The following is a 13,779-nucleotide window of genomic DNA, read 5'->3' as shown; positions in this document are numbered from 1 at the left end:
ATCTGATAGTTCAACTGGTTCAATCTCTGAACCATTAAAGACACCATAATCATATAATTTGGAAACTTTTAGAATTCTGCATGACGAAACAGTAAGTATTATTTGTTTTAGCCTCAAATGTGCAATATAAACAATACGACATAAATTATTTAGTTGTGCAAAAAAATATTGTATTATATAATACAAATTTATAAATTTTGCTATTAATCTGATAGTCTCGACTGGTTCAATCTCTGAACCATTAAAGACACCATAATCATATAATTTGGAAATTTTTAGAATTCTGCATGACGAAACAGTAAGTATTGTTTATTTTATTCTCAAACGTGCAATATAAACAATACGACATAAATTATTTAGTAGAGCAAAAAAATATTGTATTATATAATACAAATTTATAAATTTTGCTATTAATCTGAGAGTCTTGACTGGTTCAATCTCTGAACCATTAAAGACGCCATAATCATACAATTAGGAAACTTTTAGAATTCTGTAACAGTAAGAATTCAGACTCCTCTCAGTGTCCTTGCTTAAATCATCCACGCCCGAACGAATTTCATCAAATAAGATTCAAATTGAAATTTCGATATTATCCTTCAACTGCTGGTCTCTAAAATTTCTATCGCGTGTAATTAATGTTCATTCAATTAATTCAATTAGCAGCAGAGCCAAAGGAAAGTGTCGAGAAAGGAAAGGAGAAAATATGAAAAGTTTCGATCGAGAGATTCTTCGCAGGGGCAGCTCGTTTCGAGAATCGCTGGATTCTGGACGCAAGTCTATACAACTTCGCGTGACTAATGCCACGATACTCTTAATTAACTTCGAACTTTCCAAGAATTAATGAACAGCCTGCCAAGCCAATAACCGATGGCAGCTGGCCGATCGTTCCCGATGATGTATCAAAGCGTCATCGAACGCGATCGAACTTGCGACAGCGTTTTAGTCGAGCTACTTATTTACGCAGCTGCGATGCGTCAATATTCCAGACGAAATCCACATAAAAATTCGAGCTGCTTTCAAGTTTCGCGAATTCGCGAGATTTTTCAGTGATGGAAGATTTTTAACTAATTGTAAGATTTTTTTTTTAGGAACTGTTGAGAAGAAGAAACGACTCCGACAAACATTAGAAACTATTGCAAATTGAAAAACATGTAATCTATTCAAACACTGAGAAATATTTATATTTCTGCTATACATGTATCAACGATTTTATAATTTTAATAATCTTGCTAATCAAATGAATTACTAGACAAATTCTTTTGTATTTTAAACCTAGTTTAATTGAAATTGTAGAAATTTATAGTGATATTATGGATATTACTAGATGAACATAAATGTAAACGAAGAATCAACTTGAAACCTAATCTGATCAGCTTGCAACTAATAAAAACTGCAAAAATTCATAATTTTATTCATAATTAGATAAACATTAAAAATTGATATTAAAAATCAATTAACTTAAAAGCTAGCACAATAAAAATTGCAAAAATTCGCAGTTATATCGTTAATTAAGCGAATGATATTAGAAACAAATAGAATTACAATTAACCTAATTCAACTAACCTAACCTATAAAACCTAACCCAACAAAAATTGTAAAAATTCACAACTGTATCAAATAACGAAAAATCAATAGAACTATAACAAGTCAATTAACAACGAACCTAACCTAACAAAAATTGCAAAAATTCACGATTATATCGTTAATTAGATGAATAACGTTAAAAGTCAATTCGTCTAAAACTCAACCCAATAAAAATTGCAAAAATTCATAATTATATCATCAGAATCAGAACTAACGAAGATCATAATCAACTAATTTAAAACCTAACCTAACAAAAATTGCAAAAATTCACGATTATATCGTTAGTTAGATGAATGACGTTAAAAATCAATTCACCTAAAACTCAGTCCAATAAAAATTGCAAAAACTCACAATTATATCATCAGAATCAGAACAAACGAAGATCATAATCAACTAATCTAAAACCTAACCTAGCAAAAATTGCAAAAATTCGCGATTATATCGTTAGTTAGATGAATGACGTTAAAAATCAATTCACCTAAAACTCAGTCCAATAAAAATTGCAAAAACTCACAATTATATCATCAGAATCAGAACAAACGAAGATCATAATCAACTAACCTAAAACCTAACCTAGCAAAAAATTGCAAAAATTCAGAATTATATCATTAATTAGATGAATGGCGTTAAAAATCAATTCACCTAAAATAAAAATTGCAAAAATCGATAATTATAACATCGGAATCAGAACTAACGAAGCAGTTCGTAACATCATGATCAACTAACCTAAAACCTAACCTAACGAAAATTGTAAAAATTCGCAGTTACATCATAGAATCAGAGAAACGTAAAACTCGAAGAAACGAAGAATTAGGACGAATCTAACTCGAATGAAATTGCGGGAACTTGTGATTATATTACTGAGAACTAGATAAACACATGTAAGTGCATGTATAACGAGAAGACTCGATAGAATTGCAAAGTGGAAATAGATAAGAGCGGAGTGAAAGAGAGCACATGTATCTACGGGCGCGGACAGACTGGAGTGGGAGTGTATCGATTTTAGCGGCGACTCTGCTCGCACTCTGTTGAAAGAATTACACGCTTTCGGTTGCAATATTGTGCAAGTTACACCGAAGTTAACCGGTCACGCCAAATATATCCGCACCTGGTAATTGGCCTGCCACGATTGGAAACTCGGAGAAATTTGACACACATTCGCCACTCGTTCGCACGCATTTATTTATTTTTGCACTCCAGTTCTCTGACATGTCCAATGTCAGCCGACGTTCGATCGTCCTTCGTTTTATTAACCCTTTGCCGCCGAGGCGCATCGTTCTCGAGACACAAAGACCGTGGTGCAGTCTTCGTGACAAAAAAAAAAAAAAAAAAAAATCATACGACGATCCACGAGCACGAAGATTTTATTTGATACTGATGTTTCTTGTATCTTTGATATAATTTCTATATCCACTTCAGAAATTATTATATCATCCTATAAATATTTATTATACAGTAGGATAATAATTGCAAATTTCTGAGCATATTTGAATATTTTAAAGTGTTCGTGAAAGAGTCAAATTTCCACGATATGTATTCGCTCCAAACATTACATTTAATACATCGATCAATTTTTTAATATATTTGAATACTTCGCGAGGCGTTCAAGAAAAAGAAGAATTTCTACGATAGAACTAGAAGCGGTTTGGTAATTGTTCTATGTTAAGACGGGTGATTAATTAGTTTTAGCAATAGCGAGCGCAACTAGGGACACGAATTGCAGTCGCATCCGTCCTGACTCAACCTGTGGGAACGATTCGGTTCTTTGCCATTTTTCTTTTCTTTGCTTCAGATGGACGATACCGGGGGCTGGAAGCGTGCTTAACCTTGCGAGTTCACACATCCACACCCGTGAGCCTTTGTGAGAAATCGCTCGGTGTGTGCCCTCGCATGCACACAACCGTGAACCAGAGTCTTATTTAGGACCTCTCCACCGACCACGTTTCGCGTCCCCCGCATATAAAATTTGAATATTTGGAGTGTTTAAATCAAACAGTTAGGAAAGGAGGCGGTCGCACTCTCGGCCAACAAAAAAGAATCGAGAGCGATCGGCAAGAGGGGTTTTATTAATTGCAAGCTTGAAAATAACGCAGCTATTCCACAGATAGGGAGATTCAAAGATTCGGCAATTGCAAGATACAGATCCAAGAATTCAAAAATTTAAAGATAGAGAAATTCAAAGATTCGCAAACTCAAAAATCTAAGAATTCAAAAATTCAGAAATTCGAAGGTACGAAAATTCAAGAATTCAAAAATTTAAAGCAGCAAAAATTCAAAGATTCGCAAACTCGAAAATCTAAGAATTCAAAAATTCAGAATTCACAAACTTAAAAATTCAAAAATTCAGAAATTCAGAAATTCGAAGGTACGAAAACTCAAGACTTTGAAAATTCGAAAATTCAAAGATTCGGAAACTCAAAAATCTAAGAATTCAAAAATTCGAAGATTCACAAACTTAAGAATCCAAAAATTCAGAAATTCGAAGGTACAAAAATTCAAAGACTCGAGAATTCAAAAATTCAATAATTCAAAAATTTAAAGAAGCAATAATTCAAAGCTTCGCAAACTCAAAAATCTAAGAATTTAAAAATTCGAAGATTCACAAACTTAAGAATTCAAAAATTCAGAAATTCGAAGGTACAAAAATTCAAGAACTCAAAAATTCAAAAATTCAAAAATTCAAAAATTTAAAGAATCAAAAGTCTAAAGATTCAGATTGGAAGAGCCAAAGATCCAAACATTGATACAAAAATATTCGATGTTAACGTGATAAAAATCCTAAATGTCCCCAGAACCATTTTCACCCTCTACGAATATACCAGTTACCCAAAAGTAAAATAAAATTACTAGACAGAGACTTTCATTACACCTGATCCAACCGAAAGAACGAGGTATCGTCTCGAATAGGGATGAAACACAATCATTTCCTACAACCTGAAGACAGTGCTTAACGATACGTATCTTGTCTGAAAAAACTTCGCACGTTACATGAAATCGATCGAAATGTACAGTTAGTTTTTCCGACGTGTATTACGAAGCATCGATTGTGCTTGACTAGTGATTTTAGACAACGTGGAGCGATTTCACGATCGACCCAATTTCGCGAAACAACAACGTAATCTAAGAGAGGTTTCCTCTGTTCGCTTCGCAATAATCAATAAAATGCGGCTGCATCAAGGTTAATTGTCCGTCTATGAATCCCTGTTATCCGTAAAAAAAAGAAGGGAAAAAATCTTACTACGCTTCCCCATTTATCGCAACTTTTAGATAACGTTGCCGGTGTTATCAATCGACTACCTATATTTCCTTGATGCTACGAGACATCCGAGCTGTTCTTATTTCGTTCTTGTAATTTAGAGAAAATTGCAAATATTCAATCTTCTAAAATGTCAATTAAAAAAAAAAAACAATTATCAATTGAAATGAAATTAGAAATGTACGATTTCTGTTAAAATTTCAGATTTCGTTTTAGTAATTATTACTTGGGAAATTTGCCAAAGTGGATATTAGTTTGATTCGCATTCTCAACGAAATAACATTAAAAGCTATTTATTATTATTATCGGAGGATAGCGTGGGTATTCCATATTGTTGAAACGTTAAAATGCTCGCTGCACAAAGTTACTCTTTTCAAGCACGTAATTATGCGATGTACAACTGCGACAAAATAATAAGGAAAATTAACGCGTAACATTCCACCGGCAGAAATTCGCGATGATGCAACTTTTGCTAATTATATTATGTCATAAAAAAAATCGCACGAAAGCACGGTGAAGCAACCAGAGCTTGAACAAGCTACAACTTCCTCAACAATTTCCATCCTGTCAATTTTAATTGCTCGATATTGGCATAACGACTTCCACGGGCAAAAGCAAAGTTTTCTTCATTTATATTATCGCATATTTAATATGTGCAACGCGTGTAACGAAACGATAACGCGCTGTACGAGGCCGATAAACAACTCCACTTGATCAAAAGTTTGACAGGGAAATTCCATTAGACCGTGCGTCTATTCGTCGCCGTCGTTTATTTCGTCGCGAAAATACCGGACGCGATTAATTAAAAAGATCATTTGTCGTAAAACGTCGAAGAGCGAATATCGAGAGTTCGGGAATTTCGAACTTCCGAATAATCGTTAGGGTTATCGAAAGTTGTCGATTAGTTATCGATAGACGGACGTAATCGTTGGAAATTTCATTTGAAAAACATTCGTCGACTGCAGCGCCGTTCATTCGCGTAGTATCGATTACGATTTACGATACCCGATCTTGCAATGTAATTGTACTGCGTTTGAAATTTGTTCAGTTTCACAAGCAAAATACTTTTCGGAAATCTAGACATTTTATTAGGTAATTTAGGGAAATATCGACGATCCAAAATCTGAGCATAACCTCTCTTAACGAATTCCTTTTTTGTTTTCTTCTTAACATTAAATAATTCACAGATTCTGCAATATATTTTATTATTGTAATGTGAAACAATAATAATGATTATTAATAACATAACCTTTCCAAACAAACAACGGTTAAGTAAATAATTCATAGAATCTAGAATGTTACATAACGTAAAATAATAATTGAAAAAGAATCAATGATTAGGAACATAACGTTGATAATTTTTTATTATTAAAGTATTTATCACGAATATTAGTGATTTATCAAAATTATGAATGAGAAGAGAAACTTAATAGAAACCGATTCCTTATATACACCTTTAATTAATGATGTAAATAACAAAATGGCGCATAATGCTACAACGAAACAAAGCGTTTTGAATGCGTTTGAAACCTTCGCGTACTAGCGAACAATTCGCGTACGCGGGAGACGTTAATTCCAAGCGTCGATAAGTATCGCGAGAAAAGCATAGTAAACGAAAAGCAAAGAGCCGCCGATCCATTATTTATACGCCACTGCGTTTCCACGTTTCGCTGATACGCGAATGCTTTTGCCCGCTGAATTATAACTACGAAACCTTCACCTATGTATGTGCCACCGTAACCGCGTCAACGTAACCGGCATCAATAATTTTTCCGCTAGAAAACGCTAGAAAACGTCATTGCATCAATCTCGATCACGTATGCTCCTCGTATGATTTCAAACGGTATTTTTACATTTCTGATCGTAATCTAATATCTTACTGTGTATTATTACTTTATAGCAGTGATACGTGTCATTTTCAATCGATAAACATTTCGAGATAGAAAAGATATTAATTACTTCAAGTCAACAGCTAGAAAGATATGAATATTTCTACGACTCATTGTATATCGCGATCGACGAGTTTTATCGCGATTTTTTTACGTTCAATGGACCGATTACACTCGGTTAGTAAACTAATTGAGAGAAACATATCAATATGTTCAGCACATTCTAATTGTAAGCAACAGCTAAGTGGTTGCTTCGAATCTATGGACTTACAACGCACATTCTACAAACAGCGTTCTTCACGTTATAGGGGTACAAAATCGCGTTCCGTAAATCGAATAAATCGAAAAAACAAATGCAGATAGATTGAGAAGAAGGTAATTCAAAAAGAACATACCTGTCATCCAATAGACGTGTGAGATCGGTCATCTCGCGCTCGAACTTGAATTTTGACACCTCGCATAGCAGGGCGTCACGCTCGCCGATGACCTCCGAGAGTTCACGCTGCAGCCTCTCGATTTCTGCATATTGCCGGCTGATCAACTGATTCTTCTCCTCGAGGATGCTTTCGACGTCGGGGTCCAGGAGACCGGCCGGGTCACCGACACTTCCCAGTACCGCACTCATTACCGTTTGTTTACTTTCACTGAGCCCCGCGCGCACACACGTTTTCGTCCTGCAACTCGTTCGGTACTGGTGCTCCGCCAACGTTCCCCCAACGATAAGATAAACCAACGACGATCACGAATGGCACGCGCGTCCACTATCAACACGCGCCACGCCAAGCAACGCCCCCGTCCCCATAACCAACGCGAGTATCACGCAGGATAGACGCTCTGTTCTTTCGGGAAAAAAAAGTCGACGAACGATCAACCGCGGCGCGACACACCGTTTTACCGCGTACTCGCCATCTTGCGTCTATTGCCACCTCTCAACCGGAGTGCCAGTTCTGATTCACGATCGTTCCTGCGTTCCAATTCCGCCGGATCGTTTGTCCAGAACCGCTCGAACGGCCGCGCATGCGCACGCCGCTGGAACAGGAGTGCCCTCACCGCGTCGTTCATCGCAGACTGGCAGGAATGCGTCTGACATCTGACGGCAGAATTGAGAATTTTTTAAATTCAAATTAATCTCGCATAGTGATTTTTTTTTTTTTTTTTTAGGGACGAATTCCTATGTTTATTAAAGACGAATCATTCGAATAACCTCCTATTCGGATGGATTCTTGTTCGATGTTTACAATGAAATTTTGCCTAGCGCTGAACCGAAGTCAATTCGTCAAGCAATTTTTTATTGAAAATGATTTTTGAATTTATTAGGCATCTTGAATAATTTGAGAGAAAGTTATTTAAATATTGAAGGATCAATTTGATATATTTCGCAGAGAAATTGTTGTAGAAGCTTAGAATTTGAAAATTTGAACATGTATAACCTGTCGATTGACAAATAGAAACAGATTATTCTAGGTTACGTTTTTATATAGATGTTTCATGATTGGTATTTACACTTTTTTCTTCGCTTGACGAGAAATATTATGGAACAATATTTCAAATTTAAAATCAATACATACGATGAAAATGTTTATATTTGTACAAATTGAAATAAATCATTTTTCGAATACTAACTTTTCAAATTTTTGGATAGTTAGAATCAGAAAAAGATGGCGGAAATATATACAATATAATTTACAAATTTTATACAAATCTTTATACAGAACGAATGAATTCAATTTTACATTGATGACTAAACGAATACAGAACTCGAAGAGAACTTGCTGGAACTATTTGCATAAATGAATATGTAATAAACAGTATTCCTCGATGTAAAATGAAATTAACAAATCTTGAAATTTAAAAAAACCGTAATATTTGAGACTGAGAAAATACCAACATCTAAAAGAACCTATATCATACTACGTTTGCGTTATTAGCTTTCAAAAGAACTTGTTTCATACATTCATAAAAATATTACAAATTCACATATACACATATATATATATATTTCTGAAAGTTTTACAAAATTTATTGAATAAAAACCTGATATTTTTTGATATTATATCTTTTAGTCTAATTTTTCTGATAAAAGAATTCCACACTTTGTATTCATTGGTAACGATTGTATCAAGTTTTACAAGTATAAAATTGGCAAGAGTATCGCAGTAAAAGCACGCGTTCTCCACATTGCCGAAATAGGTTATCTTTCTACGCCTTCACCTCGTGCTTTCGGCCCACCGGACAGCCAGTTTTCACTGCTGGTGTATCGTACGAGGGAAAAGAGACATTTTCGTTTCACACAAAATCCGAAATTATTTTTCCCGTTTATTACTGCGTGGGTGAAAGGACAAGAAATCAAGGTCGATGTACTGCGCTACGTTATAGCCAAATCGACAGGCAAAGAGAAAGAGAGGCACGCTCTCTTGTCGTTTGAATAACTATTTTTTTTTTAATGCGATGCGTGAACGGTAAGCTATAAAAATATAACAGATTTTTCGGTGTACAGCCGAGAGAACGTAACAAACAAAGCGGAAAAGGATGACAGTACATTCAGGACAGATTCAAATCGACGCGTGTAACGTGAAACATATTTTCTCGGGTGTGATGTTTAGGTTATCTCGTCGAATCCCCATCAAGATCGGAAGACGATGAGATACCATGGATATTACCCGTGACAGACTTTTTGTTTTCACGTTCGTACTACCATTTGGATGGATGTATATTTTCTTTCTTACGAATTTTGTCCAGGCAACGGATGAAACATGTGTTTATTACGATGAAGGCAGCGTGCACGATTTGAAGGTTAAGTCGCTCTAACGAAAGCATTCTCTATATCCGTTGTTACAATTATTGTTGCTCAAATCTCTGTTTAACGATTCTTTTTGTAAACGGAACAGACCGCCTCTGTTTGGTTTCCGCTGTATCTTCAAATAAAAAGGAGAAAAATTTTTGCGGCACGACGGGTTCGAAATTTGAATTTAACGGTTGAAAATGTAGAAGAGGAAGAAGAAAAAAAAAAATAATAATAAAAGGAAGCAATAGAAGAGTGAAACTATCAAGTGTGAATTTGCCGAATTTGCGGAAATTAATGAGATACAGCATATGATGTTCAAATACTGATGATTGAGATGTTACCGAATTTTCTTCATTACTTTAATTTGTATAAAGTAAAGTTTGTTAAACGACATTTTATAAATTTAAGACTATTTTATTTATTATGATACGCGTGTTAAAGAAAAAAAATATATATATCTGTTCAAACTAAGGACTGTAAATTTAATTTTTCAAAAAAAAAAAAGAAAAAAAAAATAGTGCTGTTAATATATAAGGTGCAACTGTATATTATTTATTTAACAATATTGATCACTTATATTTATTTGAAAATAATACAAACATTGAAACGTTTTTTGAGGTGAAGAATCGTGCTTTCTTCTGTAATTTTATTACTTTTTACTTTTCTAAGATAAACATGAGTTTTTTTATAAACAATATTTTATTTTATAATAAATAAAATCCCCAACGTATTTTGAAGCTAAATTTTTTCATGTATTTTATAACTGAAACAATGCTCTTGTAAACCTTAGTATCTCATTATGTTTACATCAAAAGTGATGTCCTTTAAACTTAAGGAGAAATCATGACAAATAGAAAAAATACCTATAAATTGTGATGTAGTATATTTTAAATACAGTATTTGCGCTATTTCTCTCATGTGCAAGACATTGGTTAACAATTCACAAGCATCCTTAAGAAAATTATAGAAACTTAGGATCACCTTAGAAATTAAAATTTAATTTATTTAAAAGTATGGATACAACAGTCTGTGAAATCATATCTCCAGAGCCAGCACAAATTATGATTTCAGAATTAAAAGAACTTATCATATACTTCTCAAAACACACTTATAGAGCGACAGTAGCAGACAACGTGGTAATTTTTTTTTTATTTGAACATTCCTATGGATTAATCTTTTTCCTTTAGGATGTTAAATATTTTTTTTTTGTTTCTAGAGTCAAGATATCATCCAAAAATGTCTGAGTCTCATTGATGTAGATTATAAATATTCTATCATATATAATAATACAGGTGATATCTGTTCACACTATCCTACCCATCTTATCATTTTAGAGGAGGAGAAAATCGACAAATATAGGGATGCAGAAGTTATTGATGTCCCGCTGTCACTATCATGCACAGAAGATGTAACGGATAAATTTGCAAACATAAATAAACTGAAGGATTTGATCAAAAAGGCTAACGCTGCCAGATGTCGTTCAAGATTTCCACTGCCGGTAATAATGTATAAAGGTAGACATATATGCAGATCAGCAACTTTATCTGGTGGAGCAGAAATTTATACTAAACGTGGGCTAGATTATTTCTTATCTACTAGCGAAGATATTAGCGAACAAGTAGATGAAACTGAGGAGAAAGTAGATGAAACTAAGCAAGAAATAGATGAAACTGAGCTTTCTGAGAGTAGTTCTCAACCTAGTCAGTGGAACTTGTTTGATAAAGTTAGAAACAAGGACATCAAACTTCTGAAAACTTTTAATGTAGGAATTATTATTGATTTTATGGTTGAGAAGAAGAAGGTCAAGTATGGATTTCAGTAAGTAAATCAATTCTCATGGTTCTCCTTTTCATTCTTTAGCACTGCTTATAATATCAGTGGAAATAAGATCAGTTTATTAACTACTTGAAATATCTTATGAGACAAATTTTGAAATAATATTGTAGCTTAAACTGTTTTTATTGCTTAAATATAGTAGAAATGTCATCAATTTTACTGTGGTCAAATTCGTTGGACACAAGTTAAAGAAAAAAAAAAAAAAAAAGAAAAACTAAGAAAACTAGGATAGCAATACTTCAATTCTTCACAGAGTCGATAAAGTTTCATAGCAGTTAATAGCATGATCAGTTTTTAGTTTATGAATCCACTTTTAGACCTTAAACAGAGCTTTTTTGTTCGGTATCCAGTGTGTCATCCTCGGAGAAAGTAGACAAATTCGGTAGATATTCCGACTTCTCCATAATTTCACTGCCGTACCCTGGATGTGAATTCTTTAAAGGATTTAGAGAGAATGACTACGTCGGCGACAATCTGATATTTGATTGGTCTCAGGCCTGGGTAGACGCGGAAATCAATGTGCCAGAAGATAGAATTTCTTCTCAGTTACAAATCGATTGGGATCAGTATCAACAATGGGATATACTCGTATTAACTCAAAATTATTTAAAACTTATATTAAGGTATTTGAGCCAGAGTAGTAACGGAATGTTAATTCATTGTATCTCGGGTATGTTTTTTCTTAATAAAGAACGATTCTTAATTTAACGATTACGCAATATAATTAGAATTAAACTATATTTGCAGGATGGGATCGTACACCTTTATTTATTTCATTGTTAAGACTCAGCTTGTGGGCTGACAATGTAATTCACAAATCATTGAACCCGTACCAGATGCTTTACTATACCATTGCATATGATTGGATGTTGTTTGGCCATGATTTACAGGATCGACTAAGCAAAGGAGAAGAAATATTCTTCTTTTGCTTTTATTTTTTAAAATACATTTGTGATGAAGACTTTAGCATCAAGCAAGACTTTTACCAGTGTGACAGCAAGTCTGATGATGACGAGATAAAGCACCCCATATTTGATATGGAACCGGTGACAGAGGACCCAAGTATTAGTGCGAGTGGTTCTGATAGTAACAAAAATAGCAGAGCTAGCAGAGATAGTAAAGATAGCCAAAATAAATATTCATCAGCGGACATAATTTCGACTAATTCACCCCCAAAAACTGAAGAATTTGGTGATAGGTACATATACTTTCTTATCATATATAACACTTTTGTGATGAAGACTTTAGCATCAATTTTAGCATTAAGCATGATTTGGAGTTCGAAACCATATTTCCTATGGAACTGGAGACAGAGGACCAAAGTCCTTTTCTGAAACTTATTAATAGTAACAAAAATAGCAGAGATGACCAAGATGAACCACTACCGAAAATGGTTTGGACTTGGAATATTTCCCCTTCAAAATTAAAAGACTTCAGTTTTACGTACATATACTTTCTTATCATATCTAACACTATATATTTTTCTTCGATTAATTTAAGGGTTGGTTTTATAGAAAGCCGCCATCATTGTCGTCTTCTCTGTTCGAAGAAGAAATTACTCACGAATTAGTTGTATCACATGATCAGACTCCTCCCGTCGTGGTACCTGGAAGTCGACAACGAACCAAATCCACCACGTCTGCTGGCTCATGGGAGGTAGTTACCGAAACCGGAAGTTTAACCGATTCTGCGACTACTACTGGACAACCGCTTATAGAACAACCGACAATTGAGCCCTCTATTTCGACCAGAAAGCTTAAAGAGAGAGAGTCAGTGACACAGTAAGTATCACAAGATATTTTTCTGTTAACAGGAGTTACAAAGGAACTATAAATTCCATGTATATTTGAAGTTTTTGTTCTAGCAACCGCAAAGACAGGTTATGTTTTTTAAGAAATACATTTTACACCGTTTATAGTCAGATTGGATTTCAAATGAAAGAAAATTCCACACCAGGTAATCTTAAGCAGATGTTTCAAACCTTTACTGGAATGTTTTCGTCAGAAAGCACAACCTTATGACTATAATATTATTAATTTCTCCTCTCTCTCCTTTTCCTTTCTTCCTATCTTCCCCAATTATGAATTTATTATTATCAATTCTTTGACTCAGTTTAGGATTTTATAAAGTGCTATACAATAAAAATAAAACAATTGTACATTGTCATTTATGTGAATAATGCGTTGTTATATAGAAAAGAAAAAGAATAGCGTGTATACGTATAATATGAATAAAGATTTGATATTTTTGTGTATATATATATATATATAAAATATTTATATGTGTATATATATATATGTATATGTAAATGCGGGCGCGTGTTATTAGGTTTTTTCTTTACGATTCACTGACGATACATATATGTGTACTTACCACTACCATCTGTATAAAACTATTATTAGTACAGATGGATAGTAATTATTAAAAAA

General features: G+C 34.0%; 2 protein-coding genes across 10 annotated transcripts in view; one reads left to right on the top strand and one right to left on the bottom strand.

Annotated features, from left to right (window-relative positions):
• LOC122539108 (IQ motif and SEC7 domain-containing protein 1) overlaps positions 1-7,762 on the bottom strand; it is a 118,406-nt gene extending 110,644 nt beyond the window's left edge. Inside the window, exon 1 of one of the 3 annotated variants that reach the window (XM_043673750.1) lies at positions 7,125-7,762. In XM_043673750.1, the coding sequence (XP_043529685.1) occupies positions 7,125-7,354 (230 nt within the window). In that variant the 5' untranslated portion in view covers positions 7,355-7,762. The remainder of the gene's footprint in view (positions 1-7,124) is intronic. The other 2 variants (XM_043673746.1, XM_043673751.1) reach the window with 2 other exon arrangements.
• Positions 7,763-8,782: 1,020 nt separating this feature from the next.
• Positions 8,783-13,516, top strand: LOC122539110 (myotubularin-related protein 14). 7 transcript variants are annotated; one of them, XM_043673756.1, is made up of 8 exons: positions 8,783-10,650; positions 10,731-11,028; positions 11,095-11,332; positions 11,701-12,020; positions 12,098-12,548; positions 12,611-12,793; positions 12,865-13,131; positions 13,203-13,516. In XM_043673756.1, exons 1-8 carry the CDS (start codon positions 10,528-10,530, stop codon positions 13,369-13,371), a joined length of 2,049 nt encoding a protein of 682 aa, XP_043529691.1. In that variant the 5' UTR covers positions 8,783-10,527; the 3' UTR covers positions 13,372-13,516. The 7 variants fall into 7 exon arrangements, with proteins under 7 accessions (XP_043529691.1, XP_043529690.1, XP_043529689.1 ...); XM_043673754.1 differs by having other exon boundaries at positions 8,784-9,188; positions 9,333-10,650; positions 10,731-11,332; XM_043673752.1 differs by having other exon boundaries at positions 8,784-9,522; positions 9,618-10,650; positions 10,731-11,332.
• Positions 13,517-13,779: the final 263 nt, after the last annotated feature.

The sequence above is a fragment of the Frieseomelitta varia genome, unplaced genomic scaffold (genome assembly GCF_011392965.1).
Source record: "Frieseomelitta varia isolate USP_RPSP 00005682 unplaced genomic scaffold, Fvar_1.2 scaffold_191, whole genome shotgun sequence".
NCBI lineage: Eukaryota > Metazoa > Arthropoda > Insecta > Hymenoptera > Apidae > Frieseomelitta > Frieseomelitta varia.
Note: the sequence above shows the minus strand (reverse complement) of the source record. Positions and strands in the feature narration are given on the sequence as shown.